The 23,781-nt window shown below is 41.5% G+C and overlaps 1 protein-coding gene across 3 annotated transcripts in view; it reads right to left on the reverse strand.

Moving 5' to 3' along the window:
* Positions 1 to 23,781, reverse strand: part of LOC139630080 (receptor-type tyrosine-protein phosphatase gamma-like) — a 454,916-nt gene that overhangs the window by 378,013 nt on the left and 53,122 nt on the right. Inside the window, exon 1 of one of the 3 annotated variants that reach the window (XM_071493179.1) lies at positions 18,323 to 18,548. The exons of the other annotated variants lie outside the window; for them this stretch is intronic. Within the exon in view, the coding sequence (XP_071349280.1) occupies positions 18,323 to 18,326 (4 nt within the window). The 5' untranslated portion in view covers positions 18,327 to 18,548. Of the gene's footprint in view, positions 1 to 18,322; positions 18,549 to 23,781 lie in introns of those variants that run through there. 3 annotated transcript variants of the gene reach the window in all.

A 23,781-nucleotide genomic window follows, 5' to 3' on the forward strand; every position in this document is an offset into this window, starting at 1 on the left:
TAATAGAACTATGTAAGATGTGATGATAATTCTGTCAACAATTCAGGCTGTTACAAAAAAAAGTAATAAAATAAATTAAATTATGAGAGTAAATAAATGAATCAAAAGGTGACAGAGACAAAGACGTTCTTAATTAACATTATTAAAATTGATCTTACTTTAGATTGAGGATTTAATCAGCTGTACCTCTGTAAGTTATTTTTCAGGTACTGTATTGGTTTAAATTTCCCACCAGGCTGTGGGAGTGGCCGATACAGTGGGTGATTTGAAACAAGCATGTTTTTAATGGACTGGCTAAGTAAAGGTAAATCTGAAATAATGGATTTGTTTGCAGAACATTTTTCTATAGCACTTAACAATAATATATTGTTAAACGCTGTCAGACTGTCAGACATATTTGAGACGTATTTGAAAGAGAAAAGTAAAGTGGCTGAGATAATGCACTTCAACTGTAGCTTGATTGTCTGAGTCATGTTTCTGCCCTCACGGTGCTGGCGAGCTCCCAGCAGCCTGTCATTACTTTGATGAGTACAGTGTTCTTGTAATCGAGAGAAACCACAGACAGAGCTACAGAAAAATCAGCCCCATGTTGGAACAAACCAGGATTATTTGCTTTAGCAGGTTTCTGGTTTCACAGGGACTTCTTTTGTGTGGGGGAACAGATGGAACAGAAACATCAATCCATCCCAGATGGGTGACACTGACTGCTCAATATCCAATGCTTAATAAAAGACCGCTATCTGTCCCAAATATTGGCAAACCCATATATCAGTCAAACCCCAGCACTCTATTTGTTTTTCCCTCTTATTGCCCTACTTTGGGCTTTGGCAGATCAGGGGGTATAACACTTCATCAACATTCAAGCTCAGTCTCTCTTTGTCAAGGTTTTCCTTTCTGCTGTTATCCCCCCTCTTTGTGCCTCACCTCCCTCCCCTCTCTCACTCACTTGTCCCCATCTAACCCTGATAAATGTGACTGTGGAGGAAGGAGGCCAAAAAAAAATACAGATCTGACCCACCTGGGGTGCACGCCTCCTGACAAGATTAAGACAGCTGAATGGATAAGATGCAGCACGGTAAGATGCTGCTGCTGCTGCCGCTGCCGCTGCTGCTGCTGCTGCCGGGGCTTTTAAAGGTGCACTTGAAATTGGCTTGGTGAGCTGATAAACGGAGCTTTTGGCAGGCCGTGAGTTTGTGGGGCATAATCACTCAGCAGTGGGGATCCGCTTGAGTGCTGGACAGTGAGAAATTCGATTAACACCTCCTGCGGGGTCTTCTGCTCCCTCCCCAGCCCCATCCCCACCTCAAAGACCCCAACCCCCAGAGACCTGGATCCAGTTCTGGATATGGACCCCGTCACACACAACTGGCTAATGACAAAGATGCTTTTACCTCACTGGAAAACCATCTGCTTCCAGCAAGGCTTTTACAGCAAACACCATGCTGGCAAAGAGGAGTGAAAAGCTGGCTGGCTGGTTGCTGTGGGTATCCATGTTTGCCTGTGTTCATCTGCTCACAAACGTGTGTTTTTGACCCTCTTCACACCTGACAACAGCATGCATCCTGGGTAATCAGATTGCAATCAGTGAGTGGAAAAAAAAAACGCATTAATTCAAGGTGTAAATGCAAACGAGACGAATGACAGAGTAGAACCAAATCATTTTTTTGGAGATGAGCAAACACACACTTTACCACCAGACTGTGAATGCATCACATACCCAGGGCACATCTCTGAGACACACAAACACAAACAAACTCTTACACTTGTATCCAGCCGGGGAATGCTCAAAGCAGCAGGCAGCTCAGGCACTAACTTCACACCTTACTGGCTCACCTCTTCAACGTCTACTCTTTTCTCTCTTCACTGCCCCATCCATCATTACAGACTCAAGTTGATGGCTCAGCACTGTTCAAAGCTCCTGAACTTTATCTTTGATTCTGCAGGAAATCAAAACGTTTTCAAGGATACCGACAATCCGAAACTATGTGTTAAGTGACGCACAAGATATCTAGACTATTTCCCTTTGATTGAACCTGGTAGACATGAAGGATCTGTCTTGGGTTTGACTGATTTTACCCAGTGTAAGTGCCCGCTCACATCATACAGAAGGCAAAATTAATTTAAACCTGTCTTATTTAATAAGTGGTGGTGCTGGAAGCTTGGTGATGTATGCAGCTACTGTTGGCTGTGGCTCGTCTCTGTTGTCTCTGCTTCATATTGTGGGCGGGGCCTGCAGAAGGTAACAGGCCTTCAAGAGACGCAGGTCGTTCTTTCTCTTTTCTGTGTAATTGGTATATTTTGGTGGAAGGCCTCTTTCTGATCTGCTCCCATTTGCAAGTTTCTGCATTAAAACAGAAAACAGAATATATAGCATCATATGGTGTGGACGACTACGAAATATGGAGGAAGTCTGTGTTCAAGAGGTTAAACGGCTCAGATTATTTATAACAAAGCTGTATAATCATTTCAGGAATAAATACACAAACACAACCTCTGCAAACCCTTGCAAGCCTGAAGTCTCTTGTGCCTTTCAAAAACTAAGTAGTCCTGACTGACTGCAGGTGTGACTCTAAATAAAAAAAAAAAAAAATTAAAAATTAAAAAATGGATGTGTCCTCTCAGCAAGATCCATCCCTGCATGAAAACCGTTGCTTGTCCTAAAAGCATTAGGAGGGCCTTAATGTTGGTTCATCTCATGCACAGATGCCCTTATACACACATGCCCATGCGCAGGCTCTGTAATGAATGTTGGGTGCTGTTCTGGCCCAAGCTAATAATCATAAATATACAAGAAATATCCCTGGTGATTATCTGGAGCATACTGCCTCAGTCTGAAAGTTGCCTCCAGCTGTGCGTCCAGATTCAGCATCTGTCAGACATGTCTGTCTAAGAAAAACAGCCAAAGATGTTGTGAAATAATTTAATTAATTAATAAAAATAAAACTCCCTCACACCTGAAGTAAAGCAGTGTCGCATGAAACAACAAATTTGTCTCAGTTTTTTCCCCCTGGCAGTGCATCTTGTGACGACATGGCTCTTGGACAAGTCAGCAGCCCCTCGCAGCCAGACCGACTGGTGGAGACGCATAAATATTCTGTCAATTAGACATTTAGTGTTAACCTGCTCCCAGCAGTTTGTGATAAGGTGTGGGAGTGGTGAGGTGAATCCAGCTAATAAATGACTAGAGCCGCTGAAGCCAGTCCTTGGAACGACAGATAAAAATATTAAAAAAAAGTTACCTGGCAAATGTATTTCTCTTGGGAGCAGCCCAATCTAATTATGGAGGGAGATGAGGGGTGGAGGTGGCAAGGTGGGCTTGGGAGGTGGGACTGTGTGTGTGTGTGTGTGTGTGTGTGTGTGTGTGTGTGTGTGTGTGTGTGTGTGTGTGATTGCACGGCAATCCTGTGCCACAGAATGTGATTCATAGGTTCAATATCTAATAATGTGTCTCTTCCTGAGAAGTTGCATGATAGCATTATAGAGCTATTTAGAGAGCAGCAAGGCAGAAGCCCAGAGCCATGCTCGTGGCCTCTCCAGGCTACAATCTGCACTATAACCTCCAATATGAGACCATCCTGTAAAAAACAGGCCCATAGGTCGTTTGTGCAAGCAGCTTATTACGACCCATAGTTACATTTTATTGTTAGGTGACCTCTGGTAGATTATGACAGGAGCCAAGGAGGAAGTCAGGTGACTTATAGAGCTACAATGTCTACATGGGGAGGAGGTTGGGGTGGAGGGTTTGTCAGTCAGCAGCCACATACAACCTCAACCACATGTTCATTATTGTAACCATGGCAATGGAGGTCCTCTAACCTTCAGACAGTACTGTCAACCTGTCAATGTATGGTTATTATTGTAGGCACGGTACGCCTGCCACTGGTACTCGTACTGGTCGTTTAGGTCGGAGGACTGGAGGAAGTGCTGGATTAAAAAGAAAAAAAGCCCACAGATGAGTTCACTATGTCAAATTCTAATCTAAATCTGTCCCCAAGTTTTGGCTAAACAGGGAGTCGTTAATACAACTACCGCTTAATGAAATCAAAAGGGTTCACACTCTTGAAAACATGAACATGCTCAACAGTGATCATGAAAATCTGTCTGTTCAATGAGAAGAAGCCTTGTGCGAAAAGTTCACATTTTGGCCTGCAGGTGGGAGACTCCAGAAAGGAGAGGGTTCATCCTCGAGGAAGCAGGGATATCTAACTCGGACACAGTTCCATTTGAATTTTCCTGCTCTGAAACAATTTCTAGCAGTATAGCAGTATAGCGGTAGTATATTCTAGCAGTATAAGTGAAGCGCTGTGAACACTTTCCAGATGCACTGTTTATAGAATTGGAATACATGAACTTTCCAAATATAGTTTGATGAGACTCTCGTTCCCCAGGAAAAAAAATTTTTAAAAAGTGTAATTTTTTTTCCTAGCATTCTCAGGATGCCTGAGGCACATTTTCAGATCCACAAATTGGTTATCCGGTCTATAAAATATTTAATTATTCCTATGAATACAAACAAAACACAGGTCAGAAGGCACACACAGAGAGGCTGTCATGTAAAGTGAAGCTATCAGGCTTAAGTGAGCAAATATAGGACTGTGGTTGGATTTCACAAAATTTTGAATGTGGCTCTTCAGAAACAATTCTGCCTCAGAGGCATCATCACTCAGTAAAGTCTAGACAAGTAGCTCGACAGAATGACAAAGAGTGGCTTTACTGAATCCAGGTAATGGATAAAACTGTCGTTTAAAGACGGAGCAGAGATCAAAGCTGCTGCGCCTGTCACGATGTGAGCAACGGGAGTTTGGTGTTTCCAGTTTGATGATAGAACTGTTTTGTCAGTGATGAAATCCCACCTATCAGTCAGCCCACCAAGTGAGCTGCTCCTCTGCTGTGTGTGTGTGTGTGTGTGTGTATGTGTGTGTGTGTGTGTCCTGTCTGATGGAATAAAACACCTCACATCTCACACTCAGTGCTAGAGCAGTGAAGGGGCTGATTAGAGGCAAATATCTCTCTCTCTCTCACACACACACACACACACACACACGCATGAAGGAAGTGTGATGGAGGCTTAAAGTCACACTCCTCCACAGCAACGGCACCAACAGCAGTGTAAAACGCCTGAAGCAGAGAGAAGACTGGGAACACGTCAACATTTATCTAAACACATCCAGCTACTGCAAACACCAGTCATCTGATTCTCAGATGAACCAGCATCATTCAGTTTGTGGACACCTTCTGGTTCAAAACATTCTATGTGTTTTAAGTCAATAAAACTCTGCTGAGTAACAGGAACCTGAAAGCGAGCTGCAGCGAGATAACTAAGAACCCCTGGAGCTAATCGTTGTGTTGCCTCAAAGCCATTAAATCCCAAACTCTTCTTTTCTATTTAGAGCATGAACAAGACATGAGGGTCAGCATAGTGTTAACAGTTTCATTAAGTGAATTACCATCATGCTTTAAACACACAGAAGCAGGAACATAATGAATTATTATTCAGATTATTTTCCGCAGTGTTTATATATATATATATATATATATATATATATATATATATATATATATATATATATATATATATATATATATATATATATATATATAAACAGATCTAATGATGCTGCTTCTTCTTCACTGAGCCACTTCAGGAAGGACAGATGAAAAACAAACCTTACCAGACATTTTGGTAAACATGGTTTTACTAATAAGATCATTGACACAACTAACCTATTCAGTTCTTAGGTTTTACAAAAGTATTTGTCCTCATTTAGTGATGTCACACATTTCTGCAGCAGTGAGCTCCAAAATCAACTGAGGAACAGGCTGATCGTTCATTGTGTTACCATGACTATGAACACACACACACACACACACACACACACACACACACACACACACACACACACATACACACAGAAAGTCTCATAATGACATAATACTCCAAATAACATGTTCACAGGCCGGAGGGGGAAAGGAGGGAAAATCCTTTAATTACACTGAAAGTCCTCAGAGGAGAAAGAAGAGCGTCAGCAACATGAAGAGCTGTGACGTCTCAAAAAGTGGCTTTAATTAAAAAAATAAAATTAAAATTTCAAAAAAAGTTGTGAGATTTCCATCTGATCTCTGCTGTAGGTCACACTGACTCTACAGTGGCAGACTCATCTCTACATGTTACAGTCTCCGTCACCTCCTCTGCCCCTGAGAACAGTTTTTGGCAGCAGAGACCAAATAAAAGAACTTAACATATGGACTGACTTAATGAGGCTATTTGTCCTGACCACTTACTGTGTGGGCTGCTTTACTTCTAATCCGTGGTCTGTTTTCAGCTGATGCACCCAAGGTAAACTTGTCTAAGACACCTCATTAGTATGGTATGTTTCAGTGACCCCCTGACCCCTGAGGACCCCTGGGAAAATATCGTTAGACACAGGAACAAGAAGATGCAAAAAGTTGACTTTTTGATTCTTTGTATGGGCGGGACTTCTGCTGAACCCTGGGTCAAAATAAGAGTTTATCATATTTTACTTCTTCTACTGCTTCTACCTGATGGTATCAAGATAAATACAGACAGTACACATTGAATATCATATTTATCAACAGCAGATGACAGGGTGGGGGCAGGGCCTCGATGGCGCTCTGTCCTCGGGCGACGCTGATGAGGATGTGAAGCTTGAAGCTGCTGCATGGCAATAAGGCCGATCAGACCATTACACAACACATCATTACATATATTAAGCCACTGCATTAAGACAGGGTTTGGGAACAGCGGTGTCACTGTCTAATATAATGTAACAAAGAAGTCTGAGATATTAGCCTATATTGACACACCCACTGAGCTGCATGTCTCTGTAGACCAAGACCACGTCATGTAGAAGAGTTCTGCTTGATAGGAAAACAACAGAGTCACATATCATCACATACAGACTCACATTCAGTTTCACAGCTGTGAAACCACATCCTCAGTAACCACTTCTCCAACTGATAATATTGTGACATGGTTACACTGACATGATCAGCAGAATGCAGCTAATTTTATAGCTCAGGGACTCCATAATTAAAAGGTTTACGCACACATGACAAGTTCACAACATATGGCCGTACACACATAATGAATGAACCTGCCTTAAACAGACAATGATAACAAGAGCACAGCAGCAGCAGGTTAAACTGTTGCCTCTTTATAAAAATTTTTTTAAAAAAGAGCATTTGAGAGCTGGGATAAGATTTCACAGTGTGAACACTAAGATTATCACCTATAGGATATGACAAGGACAACCATGTGTATTAATAAGCTAAGTCATGACATTAATTGTCGTAATTAGGTTGGCTTGTTTATCCAACACACAGCTGATTGTTAAAATTAAATGGTGGGACAGGAAGGGGAACAGGGCCCCAATAAGACCACACAATAAATCTAGATTTACTGATAAGTGATGTAGGTGATGCTAACTGTTGTTCAGTGACGCTACAGTGCATCCGGAAAGTATTCACAGCGCTTCACTTTTTCTTATTTTCTTATGTTACAGCCTTATTCCAAAGTGGATTAAATTAATTTTTTACCTCAGAATTCTACACACAATACCCCATAATGACAAAGTGAAAAAAGTTTGCTTGAAACTTTTGCAAATATATTAAAAATAAAAAACAAAAAAAAAATCACATGTACATAAGTATTCACAGCCTTTGCCATGACACTCAAAATTGAGCTCAGGTGCATCCTGTTTCCACTGATCATCCTTCAGATGTTTCTACAACTTGATTGGAGTCCACCGGTGGTAAATTCAGTTGATTGGACATGATTTGGAAAGGCACACACCTGTCTATATAAGGTCCCATAGTTGACAGTGCACAAACCAAGCCATGAAGTCCAAGGAATTGTCTGTAGACCTCCGAGACAGGATTGTATCGAGGCACAGATCTGGGGTACAGAAACATTCCTGCAGCATTGAAGGTCCCAATGAGCACAGTGCCATAAATGGAAGAAGTTTGGAACCACCAGGACTCTTCCCAGAGCTGGTCCCCTGGCCAATCTGAGTGATCGGGGCAGAAGGGCCTTAGTCAGGGAGGTGACCAAGAACCAGATGGTCACTCTGACAGTGCTCCAGCGTTGCTCTGTGGAGAGAGGAGAACCTTCCAGAAGGACAACCATTTCTGCAGCAATCCACCAATCAGGCCTGTATGGTAGAGTGGCCAGACGGAAGCCACTCCTCAGTAAAAGGCACATGACAGCCCACCTGGAGTTTGCCAAAAGGCACCTGAAGGACTCTCAGACCATGAGAAACAAAATTCTCTGGTCTGGTGAAACAAAGCTTGAACTCTTTGGCCTGAATGCCAAGCGTCATGTCTGGAGGAAACCAGGCACCGCTCATCACCTGGCCAGTACCATCCCTACAGTGAAGCGTGGTGGTGGCAGCATCATGCTGTGGGGATGTTTTTCAGCAGCAGGAACTGGGAGACTAGTCAGGGTCTAGGGAAAGATGAATGCAGCAATGTACAGAGACATCCTTGATGATAACCTGCTCCAGAGCGCTCTGGACCTCGGACTGGGGCGAAGGTTCATCTTCCAACAGGACAACGACCCTCAGCACACAGCCAAGATAACAAAGGGGTGGCTTCGGGACAACTGTGTGAATGTCCTTGAGTGGCCCAGCCAGAGCCCAGACTTGAACCCGATTGAACATCTCTGGAGAGATCTGAAAATGGCTGTGCACCGACGCTCCCCATCCAACCTGATGGAGCTTGAGAGGTTCTGCAAAGAAGAATGGGAGAAACTGCCCAAAAATAGGTGTGCCAAGCTTGTAGCATCATACTCAAAAAGACTTGAGGCTGTAATTGCTGCCAGAGGTGCTTCAACAAAGTATTGAGCAAAGGCTGTGAATACTTATGTACATGTTATATTTTAGTTTTTTATTTTTAATAAATTAGCAAAAGTTTGAAGCAAACTTTTTTCACTTTGTCATTATGGGGTATTGTGTGTAGAATTTTGAGGTAAAAAATGAATTTAATCCACTTTGGAATAAGGCTGTAACATAACAAGATGTGGAAAAAGTGAAGCACTGTGAATACTTTCCGGATGCACTGTACTATTGGCTGTTTTCAGAGATGAGAATTAGAGCTTGGAAGGCTTCTGGACAAATTATGATAAATGGATAATATCTATGGTAACATGACACGAAGGATGGCACGGGGGGGGGGGCTGTGCAGTTCGTAGGCCATCAGCTGAAGGCTCCATCAGAGCTATCAGGAGGCAGCAAGCAGCTCAAAGTTCAGCACTCAGGCAGGAAACACCTGGATGCTGCTGCTGATGCAGGTACAGGGTCAACACTGCCTGTAGGTAGTTAGCGTTTATGATCACACCACAGGAAGACAGTTGTTTAGACTGGTTGTCAGAGCAACTGCAACACGTGAGCTCAATTAGAGGAGAGGAGAAAGAAACTCTGGGTGTTGGCTGTTGATGGGTTGGTGCATCGTCAACCTGTACACCCACCCACCCCCACCCCTGTCAGTTGTGGATTAAATATGATTTTAAATGTTTACAGGGTGTATAACACCATAAAAGAAGTAAAATATGACAAACCCTTATTTTGACATGTCATTCTGTCACTGACTGTAAAGTCTCACACAATAAATCTCAGTGTTATCTTTGATTCTGGTTTAAAATTTGATAAACAAATCAACTTAGTTGTCAGCACTGGCTTCTGCCATCTTAGATCACCTGCAAAATCATTCCTGTTGGTAAAGATCTGGAGACTACAGTTAATGCTTTTATCCTCTTTCGGCTCAAACACTGTAGGAATCAGTCAGTCTGCCCTGTCGCACCAGCAGCTGGTTCAAAATGCAGCACTCACAGCAAGAAGAGAGCACACATCTCCCCTGCGCTGGCTTCGCTCCACTGGTCACTGGTTAATAGAATTGATTTTCAGATTCTTCCATTTGCTTTTAAAGCTCTGCGTGGACTAACACCAGGTTACATCTCTGAACTGCTCATCTCCTATTCCACCTTCAGACCCCCTCAGACCTGCTGACCAACCACTGCTCTCCATTCCACACACCCACTTCTTTATGAAGGAGATCTGTGTGGATGTTTGGACGTACAAAGTGTCTGACTGCAGTTTGCATCTGGTTTCCTACACTAAACATTGTCCACAGTCTTTTCCTTAGCTTCACCAGCTGCCTAAATCACGCAAACTGGAAAAGAGAAAGACTGGAAAAGAGCAACAGTGTCTGATGACAGTAGCTCATATGATTTATTCTGGGAGAAATGGCAACTGACCTGTTTACTCAAACATAACTGTCAATCTATGACCTTGGAAAATTATTATGCTAATTAAGACCATGAGATTCTGTTAGAAAATTTCATAAAATGAAATAAAATTATAAATGGACCATGAGTGAAGACGTGTTATATAAGACAACCATACTCTTCAGAAGATCCATTCAAATTACCCAGTGGTCTTTACTGTGGAATTAACATGTTAAGGTGATGCAGACATTACATCACAGATCCACAATCCACCATGACAAAAACAATGACTCCAACCGAGTTCACTATGGCCACAGACTGTGAAGGAGGGAGCCAAGTATTTTATGAAGGGCTCATTTTGGCTTCATTTGAATATCACTGGCTTCACCTCTATTTTCTATCTTCATTTGCCTCCTTGCGTTTTCCCCCCTCAGCTATATACATATATAAACAGCTCCTGCCCAAACACTCATCAGCTGCCGTGTTGTCGTCTCTCTGTTGGTGGAGCACGGAGAAGGAGAATGGCACCTCTTTCCTGATTGGGTCAGACTGACATGAGGCCCATATTTCACTATAGGTACCCTCAGACACACACACACACACACACACACACACAACCACACACACACACTCTCTCTCTCTCTTTCTCTCTCATGCACAGATACGTGTGCACACTCCCAGCCCCTCTCCTCCTTGAGACTCACTGTTAAAGGAGAGATAAAAATGAGGAGATGATGAATTTACTGGAGAAGTGCTCTGTCCCCTATTCTGCTCCCATCACTGTTGACTGAACACGGGACAGGATGATAGATGTCCAACCGCTCCTCAACCCCCCCACCCCCGATCCCACAGTCGTGCTAGCACTTAATGGTGCCTTCCAATAAACCTACATTCAATCTACACATTACTGGTACAGCTCCCACTTATTGACCCGGCCGGTTATTACTTTCTAATGGAGTCAGTGCCAATCTGAGAGTTAAATCTGAGATGGAATCAATAAGTGCAGGAGTAAATTATATACTTAACCTTGACCACTCATCCCTTTGACACTAAAAGAAAAGACGAGGAACAAAAGAAGAGATTTGAGATAGAAATATCATTCCAGTGAGAGGCATTAGCTGTGGACTGGTTGCAATGGAAGCTGGGATTAAAAGGGTCTATCTCTGTGTTATTATAGCGTAAACTGAGGGTAATTCTTCTCCCATCTAAACATGTAATCAAACTCTGTTTTGTCAGACTGCTGTGGAGGCAAATGTAAATAGCCATTAGCATCAGTCAGGAGAGAGAAAGGTCACTGAGGCCAAAAAAGGGAGAGAGAGCAGCAGAGAGAAAGATATATTCAAAACAGCTCCAGTGTAATCACTGAGACATGCCCTCTAAAACACACACGTTTACATCCACACATCACGGTGTGATGAATGAACAGACATACATCAACAAACAGCAGTCCTCGTTCTGAGGTTTGTCAATATGCAGGCCGATGCTACACATGACTGAGTTTAGGACTAATCTATAAATCATGCAATGAAAAAAAATGCAGACAAATATGTTATTTCCAGCCCAATTTAGTAAATAAAAACCTACCAAAAAAAAAAATTGAAAGATAATGAGTTGCTCTGGAGATGATGTCCACCATCCTGGAAAACGTCACTTGTTAACAGTGAAAAGGTGAAATTGAGTTTTTATACTGAGGTCAAAACTAAGATGAAGGCAAAGTGCAGCAGAGAATGAGGAGGAAAATAACACAGAAAGGGATGAATGTTCTCTAGTGGGAGAGGGGAGGGAGGAGGGATGGAAACACAAGCAGGGGGTGGGGGTATAGAGAGAGGGGAGGGGGAGGTCGGGGGGGTTGTGGTGAAACTACCAAATATATAAAACCTACCTTCCATCTTTGAGTCTGCTAAATGCAAATAAACAAAGACTGGTTACAGCATGATTGATGAACACATCAGGCTAGTGTCTCACATTCTTATGCCTATGCTCGAATGCGCACACACACACACACACACACACACACACATACACACACACACACTAATACAAAGCTCACTCTAATTTATGTCTGTGAATCAGACGATTTGATTTTGGTTGTGTGTGTGTGTGTGTGTGTGGTTGTGTGCTCTTACTTAAGTAAAAATTGGGGACTTTTGTCAGCTCACACACCAGTTGATTGGGGACGCCTTTCCCTTTGGGGTCCAAAACCACCGTCCCCAATTAGATTTCATTATAATTGTATTCTGGATGCTCCAAAATGTGTTTGGTCTTAAAATCTCCAATGTCCCAAAAAGTGACATTTTTCATCTGTTTTGTGTATGTGTGTGTCCCCCACTCCACTCCCCCATCCAATCTGTGTATAACTCTACATTGCTCCTAGTGGAAGTGTGCGGAATTGCAGGGGCCCCAAAGGTAGCTGTGTGTGAAACAGGTTTAGCTAGAACTAGCGATAGCTGGCAATGTAGCTAGTGCTACATTAACATGCATGTATTAGCAGTACATGCTAAAATGTCTGGTGATGAGATTAGCCTAACCTTTGCCCACCTTCAGTGTAATTCTGGAGCTACTTTTTACACCATATATTTGGTGACGCCTAATCTTTTCACATACTTCCAGTGGTAAATGGTAGCCAATGTTAGCATCATTAACTAAGTACATTCCAATTCATTGCAAGCTATTGGTAGCATAAAGTTATCATTATTGTGGTCAGCTAGCCTACTTCTGCTGGAGTACCTTGAAAGTTAGCCTTTTTTACCTTGGTCTGTGATAGAAGTACCTGAATAAAATTGAGACGAGAACACTGATAAATTATTTTATTAAAGATACTACTGGCTACTTACTGTAACTTGCAAATTAAGGACAGAAAGTTTTGTCCACAGTTGTGTGGAAGAGCAGTCTTGTAGTACAATTTGAGGTGCAGGCTAACAGCTACGTGGCAGCTATGTGTAGCTGGCAGAGTGAGTGAATGGGCGAGCGAGAGCAAGGGTGCGGCACAGTGAGGGAGCGATGGTGTGGCTGCCATTTTTTTTTGTGTGTGGCTGCCATCTGGGCCAACAGAGGTGTGCTCATAGTGCGGAGCCGGGTGAGCAGTGTCATCTAAATGTAGCTGTGCACATATATTATAAGCCACATTTTATGATAAAAATAAATAAAGACAAGTTCCTCAATTTTGTGTAGACTTTTGTAAATTATTGTTATTATTGTTGATGATTATATTTTTAACATATAAATTTCGATTTTTGAAGTGGTGTCATGATCAAAATATGATACTAATAAATAATGCTAATAAAATAATAATAGTGATCATAAGGACAATAATTTAAAAATATTATCATTATTACTGGTAGTATTATAATTATTTTCATCAATATTACCATTTGGTTTTGAAAAATATTAGTCTAATCCAGACCGGGAATCGCGGCTCATTACATATCTAATAGTCACTGTTTTTCTAAATTAAGCACTTCTAACTAATCTAAGAGAAGGTGATCATAATAACATATCATATCTTCTACTCCTACAAAGAAAAGAATTCAGTGTCTTGTCTTCAGCTCTTACAGCAAAATTTACTAATACACCCCCCCCACCCCCCGCGAAGAGGGGAGGGGTGCCGCGCTGTGTCGCGGTCATTATCGCTTCTGGGATACAGCGAGAAGACGGCATGAAGGAGCAACCTTCAAGGTAGGTAAACTTAATGGCTGAGGATTTATCAGGTTTTTGTCTCTTATCTTTAATTCGATCGTGTAATGACAACAAAATCACTGAAAATTTTGAAACTGACAATTTTCTGCCAAATTGTTGCAGATAAATTGATATTTTACCCACAGAGCTAGCTACCGCTAGCTAGCTAGGTACACCCATGCTAAGTTTTCTAGATTGGAAACTAGCTTTAGCAAGTTATTCTGACCATGGTTAGCATTAAATATTATAACTGAACTGCGGGAAGCCTCCTCAAGACTGTCAGTGCGCTTGACTTGCTAACTCTCCAAGGTAACATTAGCAGGCCTGCCAACTTTAATGAATTGCTTGGAGTGAGGATTTGGACTTGTACAAGGTGCTTGAGGTACTTCGGTCAGTCAGACATTTTTCGCGTGGCCTGTGGCAAAGGGACTTGAATAAAACTGAGAACAGAGAGATAAATTATTTTATGAAAGGTATTACTAGCCGCTCACAGTATCTTACAAATTAAGGACAGTTTTGTTGAAGAGCAGTCTTGTGAAACAATTTCAGGTGCCAGGTGTTTTAGTTGCAGTGTGCAGGTAAGCTAGCGGAGTGAGTGAGTGGGTGAGCAAGAGTGAGGGAGCGGCGGTGTGGCCTGTCAGGGCCGAGGTGTGCTCATAGTGCAGAGCCGGGTTAGCAGTATAAACTGAATGTAGCTGTGCACATATATTATAAGCCACATTTTATGATGAAAATGAATCATGCAATGTGTCAAGCAAAGACAGATTCCTGAATTTTGTGTAGATATATTTTGCTGATTGTGGTGATGGGAATGAGCAGCAAATTTATCTCTCTTTTCAACAAGCTCCGTCTTAAACTTTGATAAAATTTATTTTAATTTCGTTTCTTTTATATTTGTTGAAAACTCAGCATTCCAACACACTTTGTAAGACTGCTATATTGAATTTTTGAATTTCATCCTTGAATTAAAAATGAGAGCTTGAAAAAGTACTTGCAAGTCCTTGAATTTGACATGCCCCTGTCTCTATGAACCCTGTTATCTAGCAGGTCTGTCATAAATTGGTTTCATTTGTGTATCTTGTGTGTATGCAAAAATACAGGGTATGTGAGAGAGAAGGTACATTCTTAATTAATACTTATTAAATACAATCAATACTCCAGGTAAATCCACTGTGTGTGATACTTGAGAGATTTGATTATAAGGGTTAAGAGCTTACATTAGTTTGTGGACTCAAGCTAATATAAAAATTATATCCCAACAAAAAAAGAAACAATAAATGGTACAACTGGGTGGTTCCCATAAGTTAATTATAAATGAAAGTCTTCTTTCAAACAGATGAGATGGCTGACAATGCAAAGATAATGAAGACATCTGTGAGGAAGAGACGGGTCTGTCCTCAACAGGATGCTGGACACCACATTAAATTGAAAACTGACAGGGCTGGTCTCAAAGAGCATTTTATCAACCCGTACAAAGGTTAGTGTCTTTCATTTTTGTGTTTTGTACATGTACACGTACATGTAGTGAGTGTGTTAGTTGTACACAGTAATAATAACACTGAATCAGACAGTATAATTTGAGAATTCAGCATTGCTTCTCATGCATGTCTCATTTAGACAATGCAAATTTGTACTGGCAGTGTGGATTGCCTATTATTAAAGCTGTATTTCTTAAAGTCATATTGGTTATATTTGGTGATATTCTCTTTACATTCATCTCTCAATACATCAAATGCTTGGTCAAAAAGTCCTGTAATTAGCCACTCCAAAATCTCAGGGTGCCTAAATCTTAACCAGTCAGCAGAGTTCTCTGTATGGAGGCATCCTGCCACTGCCTGTCAATCACATGCACACAGACAGTGTGCAAATTGAAGACATGAAACAAATCTATTCACGGTAGAAATGATGTGAAACAGCCACAATCCAAGGTGAAAACTGGGACTAGAATATACTAGTTGTATAAGGGGGTCTGTTATTTTTCCCACTGCACAACACATTCAGCTCAGTCAACTGCTGTTAGGTACCTACTTTAACTATTACACTACTTGGCAAATAACAGCTTTACCTTAGCGTGCAAAACAATAGACTCTTATTTAAAGGATGATAGACTGCTCTAGTGGATAAAAAAAGAGTAATGTGTTTTTTCTTATTTTAAAGGTCGAGGTGTGCTTGCTACAGAGATTTTCAACAAAGGAGATTTTGTGCTTGAATACCGTGGTAAACTTTTCGAACAGGATTGTCTTCTTCATACGAAGAACTACAGTGACACAGAAGCAGCATTGATTTGATTTTGGTTGTGTGTGTGTGTGTGTGTGTGTGGTTGTGTGTGTGTGTGTGTGTGTGTGTGTGTGTGTGTGTGTGTGTGTGTGTGTGTGTGCGCGCACTTGTGTGCTGACAGAGGTGTAAACCACAGCAGCTGAACTGACAGACGACAGACAAAAACACAGTCACAGCATACAAGCAAACATATGAATATACACAAACACATTCTTCAGTCTCAGTGAACAAAACGGCTCAAACTTCAAACTTCAAGGGCAAAACGTTTCGCTTCAAAGCAGGTGGAGGAGACAAACAACATGCCAACAAACACACAGTGAAAGGAGAAGTTGAAGCAAATCCCTCTCCTTCCGTCCTCTGACCTCATGCTCACACAGAGCTGATCTGGGCTAAGCTACAGCAGAAATTAAATCTCTAAAGGCAATGGTCAACCGACGTTCAAAAGATCAAGCAGTGAAGAAGAGGAGCAGGTCTGATTGGCTGGATACACAGTTAGAAGGCTGCTTCAAACACACCAAAGCTCTGCTGGTGATTATGGTCGTTGTTGCCACATTGGTCTCAACAACGTAGTTTTGCAGTGATTACAGCTGTTGTGGTAGAGGTGTGATATCATCAGGGCTGCAAAATTGTTCAATTAGGGCCAGTGTGTGTGTGTGTGTGTGTGTGTGTGTGTGTGTGTGTGTGTGTGTGTGTGGATAAGACCGTTGCTGGGGTTGAAAAGTCAAATTTTCTATGACCTCAATGGAAAACATCACAAGGTCAAGGAAAGATGTGAGGGAGAGTTTAAAAATACTTTAGGAAAAGACAGCAGCAGTGTAGAGAGAACCTGAGTGCACTTAAACTGGTTTTATTTTTTTTATTTATTTTTTTTAACAAAAAACACAACTAACAGAAATTAAATGTTGAAAAAATATGAAAGGAATACACAAGTAGAGAAAGATGAGCCATTAATATAATAATTCAATGAAAATAAAGAATTGAGCAAGAGGCCGGAGTAAATCTTCTTCAGACATAAGTATGTACAGTTCCTGGCATGGGCCCATTTTATGCATTTGTTCAGTAGAGAAAATTAATTTTTAGTGCTTTACACAATGGAGGGGATTTCGTGAATCAACATTTTTGTATGTAGTATTTTGTTATGATGATGATATTGTTAACTAGAAATTCAACAAGTTTACTCTTCATGATGGCTCCTAACTGGATCTGAAAGAGAAGAGCTCAGCTGGTCATGGATTTTGGATCATGGACGTTTTGGATTGTGTCGCTGTGGTGAAACTACAACGGTGTGTTGATTTAAATGTTGCTGCAGCAAGGAATTGTGGGATGGCATTATCCCCTTTCCTTTTATAAAACAAGGTCCAGTGTTCCCTATGTTAAAGGAGATAATATGGGAGGCATTCAAGCTCCTTTCCTTATCATGTAGAGAATATAACCAGCTCTTACCATGGCTGCCACTTCCGGGTATTTTCACTGTTAGGAACCTTCCTAAGCAAAGAAGACTTATCGACCACAACCCTTGAACAGCTATAACAGAACATTAGACACCCAAATACATGTAATGGCTACTTCCCATTAAATCAGAGCATCATTTAAAATCTTTCAACCCCGGTGTTAGTTTGACACTTAATATTCAGCATTTGTGGCTTTATTCATTTACAATAACAATAAATATCATTCTGTGAATAAGATCAGTGAGAATTTCCCCAGATGCACAGGGCATGCAGGTTAGGAAGCAGCACAACACTGCAGCAATAAAATAACAGGCTCATAACACCCACTGCTGTAGTCAAATCAAGCAACAAACTACACAAGAGCAAGAGCTAGTGAAATAATAATGACACACAATAAACACAGGCAGCACAGAGTCATCAAACACATCTGTAGAAATAGTAATACTTACATAGTTAATATTTGACCGCCCGCCGGCGGGACACCACACACACTCCTCCAGCCTGCGCACAGCGCCTGTGTGGCAGTGTGTGCCTATGTGACTTAGCTTTGGAAAGCTAAGGTTCTTGTGATTCGATTGATGCAAACCATTTCACCATACAATCATAGCAGCAACTACAGTCAATGCCTCTGTCAGACCAACAACTAACAAACAAACTAATGAAAAACTGAGCCACTCACCCATGAAGTGTCATTGTCCCCCACTCACTCATACAACTCCGACACAAAGGCTCTTGCAATATTGGTAAAGCTCCAGTTAGTGCCGTCCAGTAAAGAATTTGGTCCAAATCACATTATTCCATCAATAAAGATGCGGGATGCTGCTGCATCATTTCTCAATATCGGGCAGAAGCGCATCCTTTCTGCCATGACTGTTCGCACGTAAACTTCAGCCATGTAGTGATGTATCATGCAGCTGCCTCTGATTGTTGATTGACACCTCATCTGACCAAAAGGAGCTTCCATGTCCTGCTCACAGCATACAGTAGCCAACCAGAGTCCACATTGAAAGAACGGGCCTGCCCCTCTGCTCTCATATGAAGATCGAGCCAATGGAAACCGATTGTGCTGATGACTAGCGCTTTGTAGAGCCAAGCAAATTCTGAGAACCACGATCAGTTCAGAGGGTGCGTTCACTGTCACAACACAAAAATACACGCACAAACTGTCCCCAAGTGTCTTCGTTTGTGAACGTTAATTGTTGTAAATAGTTTGCTGTGTTCTGCGATGTCACTGATAATATCATAGTTTATGTCACATGATTATTCATCTGTGTTCATTTTTTTCTTCATGTCAAGTTACATGAAGAAAACTGATACACAGACACACAGGCAGACAAATAGACAGATACCTGCCAAATACTCAAAACTGTAAATGTGAATAATTAGCTGTATTCTGTTTCATATAAATCATATTTTCCACCACACTAATTATTCTTGTTTTTTTTTCATGTTCAAGGGAAAAAATGACTACAACGTTTATGCTTCTGTTACTCTGTGTTAATAGTTAATCTAGATATGATGCCTCTAAGAGTCACCTTTCACTGTGACTGTATGCTCAAGCCTTCATAAGCCTTTTATCCCAGGTATGTGACCAAGGCTCCTTTGTGGAGAATCTTCTGGAAAACGTTTCAACTTACCCTCAGAAAAATGTGTGAAATATTCATTTTCTGTGGTATTGTTACCGAATTTGAATTGATTCTTAGGAAAAAAAAACATCAGAGTGTTACTTTTCAAAAGAGACCGAAACCATGTATGTACTCCAAACTGTTTCGGTTTATTTTGGGCTTGTCTTGGATGGATGTTTTAATTTTACAGGAATGATGAAGAAAAATTCAGACTACTTATGAACCTAAAGGTCTCAAATGCAGTAGTGTTAAATAAAATAGACAAGAAAGAATTTGTTCAGAATATGTTACTGGTTTTACACCTGGAGTGTATTTATTATGCCAGGTGTGTTCTACTTTGTGCACTGACCTTCATAGACACTGGGGAACATGGGGTCAGTTTGGGCCCTCGCCATTTTCTTTTTTCTTTTTTACTAGCGTCCCCTCACTGATTAATCTGGCCACATACTGTGGGAAGAGGAATGATGAAAGAACTGGGAGATGATAATTGAAACAAACTGTCACAAACATACACATTCAGGAACACACACACACACACACACACACACACACACACAGACCGTGTGAGCGCAGGTAGCTAGCTACAGTTGTATGCAAATGTCTGGGCTCCTTTGGGTAAATTACATAATTTGTTGATTTTTGAAGTGAAAAGAAATAAAAACAACCCCTGCAGCAAACATGAATGAGCCGTTGTGTTTATGCACTGTTACTTTTTATTTAATTAACTTAAAATAAAGAAAAAAATAACCATAACTGTGGCATGTGCAAAAGTTTGGGCACCCAACTAAATCAATACTTAGTAACCGCGCCTGTGGCAGATATCACAGCTGGCAAACACTTTTTCTAGCAGCTGAAACTCCTTCTGTTCTTCATTCTTGTATTTTTACCCATTCTTTCTTGCTTGGAGTTCTGAGACAAGTAGAGGCTGGATTGCTTGAAATTCACAGCATGTTTAAGATCTAAACTGAAATTACCACCTCCTGAACCTCACAAGACAGCTGGATTTCCTGCAGGCGAGAAGCCATCTAACCAGCCTCCAAGCTATTTGCTTGTCGCCTAACCACAGCAATGCAGACCAATCAGTGTCTTGTGTTGGAAGAACTACAGGCAGCTATGGACAAGTTACTGATTCGGTTTTCATAAGCGCACCTATTAAGTTTATTTATCTGGCTAACTAGCGTTCCAGACTGCTCCTCAGACTGTGGCTTGTTATTGTGTTTTGTTTCGTCTTGGGTACCTTTCTACTGCAAATGGTTCGTCCAATCATCTGCCAAGTATTTTACTTGCCTCCTGCCCTTTTCCAAACAGTTTCCAACGTAGCCCTAGTAGTAGTGAGAGACTGCTCACGTAGCAACGCTGACATCTACTGGTGATATAAGGATGCTACTGCCTAACAATAACTGGTAATGAAAAACACTGTACCCTGAATTCTAACGACAGTGAACACTGTCTTCCCAGAAACGCATCACATAAGAATAGGACACAGGTGGGAATTATTACCTACACACGTCTTATTGTGCCCCACTGATATGTTTTTAGGCTGTCTTGCATGCACAGCATATTTCAGATCTACCCACAGATTTTCAGTTATGTTCTAGTCAGAGGACTGTGAGGGCTGTTTTTGTGAAGACGTTCATGGTGGATCTTGAAGTCTGCTTTGGATCATTGATCTATTGTAGATAGAACTGACTGCATGATATTTGCATTCAGAATTTACAGTGGAATAATGGAATACATTCTTCCTTCTATCTGTGCAATGTTTCTTGTGCCTCTGGCTGCCACACAACCCTGAAGCAGAATATTCATATATATATATATATACACCCACCCCCATGCTAACAGCTGGCAAGATGTTTCTTTTCATCAGATACTGATGCTTTTCTCTTTGGCCACATCTTTGGTGATTGTGGCCAAAGAGCTCAGTTTTAATGTGATGACCCTTCCTTATAGATGCTGTTTGGACAGTGCAATGTCAGTGCCAAAACATCTCCTGGGCTTCCATACAGATCCTAGTGAGTTCATGAAGATCTGAGTGTTGAACAAGTGGCTTTTCCACATGCCACAATTACTGCAATTACCATTTATTGTATTTAAAAAAGAATGGATTAATAATTCAATAATTAATCACTTTTAATGTTTCTGTTTACTTCTTTTCCGTTCACAGAATTCACAGAATTTGTTTGCCCAGAGGTGAACACATTTTTACATCTACAGAATAGATACATTCTACTCTGTTTCCTACAAATTATGTTTATTTACAGCTAATTTGTGACAGGAGCGCATGACCAGAATGGACTAACAGAGTAAGCTGTGTCTATTGAAATACGACTGCTCGCCCTAACCCAAACAATCATAATCTAATCTGCGTTCCGGCCCCCGCAGCACCAGCCTTGGCCAAGGCCGGTGCTGGAACAACTCCCCCACGAGATCTCTGCAGTGAGACGCTTCTACTCCTACCCCCCCCCCTCCCACCCTCCTCCATGGACACCTGTTGATTGTTGACTCCGTCCGGGACCCGATCAAGGATGTCTCCATGGCAACTTGCTGTGTTATCGCGATGACACCCTGCGAACTGAGGCACTGATTGTGAACTAGACGAAGCGACTCTCCAGGCCTATGCACACACACACATCCACGGCACTCCTCACATGTACATATGCAACTCACCCCAACCCCCAACCCCATCCCACGCCTTCGCCGCTTCCTCCCATCCAGTGCGGCGGGCGTGGTCCGATGGCGGCGGCTAAGGCTGGCTGCCTGTCTGCACTGGAACCACCCCCCCCCTCCCCCCTCCCCTGGAGCAAGTTGTTTGTGTCGATATGTTGTAAAATGTGCTTATATATGCTTATGTTGCCGAGGTTTTTTTTATCAAATCCACACTGTACACCCCCCCCCCCCCCGGAGTATAGTTTGGGTTTATTTCTTTTTTTTCTCCTCTCCTCTCCACATGTTTCTCCCCCCCCCCCCCCCCCTTTTTTGCTACAGTCATCCTGTTATGTTATGTGTTGACGGGGCGATTGTTGTAATTTCACTGCAATTGTACTTGTACTGTTACAGTGACAATAAAGCCAATCCAATCCAATCCAATTTTGAAAGAACCTATATTTTCTATTAACATAATGAGAATATAATGTTAGTTTTATTTTATTTATTTTGTGACTAAAATATCTGGTCCTGCAGCACAATATCCACCTGCAATGACAACAGCATTAAACTTTTTAATGGTTTTGTTCAGACTCCCACAGCACTTGTGTAATACAGAAAACGTTCTCAGTGATGTCATTGCTTCCGAACATTATCATTCACACCTCCACCACTACATGATCAGTAGATTAGCAGCATATGAAATTAAAATCAAGGAAACATAGTTGGTATATTAGCTGTTGTGTGGCAAATGGACTGTAAAAATATAAAATTTTTCTCTCTTTTTCTTTTTACACACACACACACACACACACACACACACACACACACACACACAAACAGGATCCTTTCATTAGGCCTGTCTACCTGTGGTTCACAGCAGTGTGTGATGCCAGACATTCTCTGAGGGTTAGGATCTATTTGTAGCCTGGTGGAGGTGGTCTCCACAGGCTAATTACTCCATTTAGCATTAAGGTGAACTGCAGTTCAGGTAGAGCCAAGGAGGAGTAATTATGTCGACAAAAACAAGGGCCACGCTGGCTTCAGTTAGACCAAGTTAAAAAACAATAATAGCTTTTTAAAGTTTCCCCTGTCGACATTCAAGTGAGACACCTCTGGGAAATTATCAAACAAATATCGAGTAAATAGCCTAGAACCAAAAAATCTACAAGGTTTATTTAATTGGAAGAAAAATGCAGCATGCAGGTACAATGTGATTTGAAATAGGTTACCACTGTGGTTTGTACCTGCTCTCTGCTCTCTACAAACATTTCATGGAAGAAAAACTGTTCTTTTTTTCACAGTTAAACATAGGTCTAAAATGTGGCTGATAACATGACTCACTTCACTGAGGTCAAGAGGTGAGAAAGAAAAGAAGGAGAGTGACAGGTCCAGTGAGGCTGTTGTGTGTCATGGGCTTTTCTATCTGTAATGTGTTTCCCTGAACTGGACAGTGCTGAACTCCAGCAGCCAGTGACCCCCATTAATGTCTGTACTTCCATTGTCATAAATTAAACAACAACTCATGGCAGCTGCAACATATAAATAATATTAGTCTACAGGTGACTGACTGACTGACCTCATGGCAATACATGAAACTTCTGGCCCAACATATTCCCAGGTCCTTGGCCCAAGTCTGGCCATATACTTCCACATCAGGGCTGTTATCCTCCGGTATTGACTGACAACCAGAGAATTTTCTGTGTGTGCCAGAATTAGTCCAGATATGGAAGTAGCATCTGACTATGATACTATATATCGACTAGATTTGGGTCGTGGAACCAGGTGTATACTGGGCCAAAACAAGTATGTGGCCCAGCTACGGGCCAGATTTATCTTGCTATCTGGGAGTATATGTTGTGCTTACAGC

Source organism: Trachinotus anak, unplaced genomic scaffold (assembly GCF_046630095.1).
Source record: "Trachinotus anak isolate AG129_WGS33_773 ecotype Australia unplaced genomic scaffold, CSIRO_AGI_Tana_v1 ptg000013l, whole genome shotgun sequence".
Taxonomy (NCBI): Eukaryota; Metazoa; Chordata; class Actinopteri; order Carangiformes; family Carangidae; genus Trachinotus; species Trachinotus anak.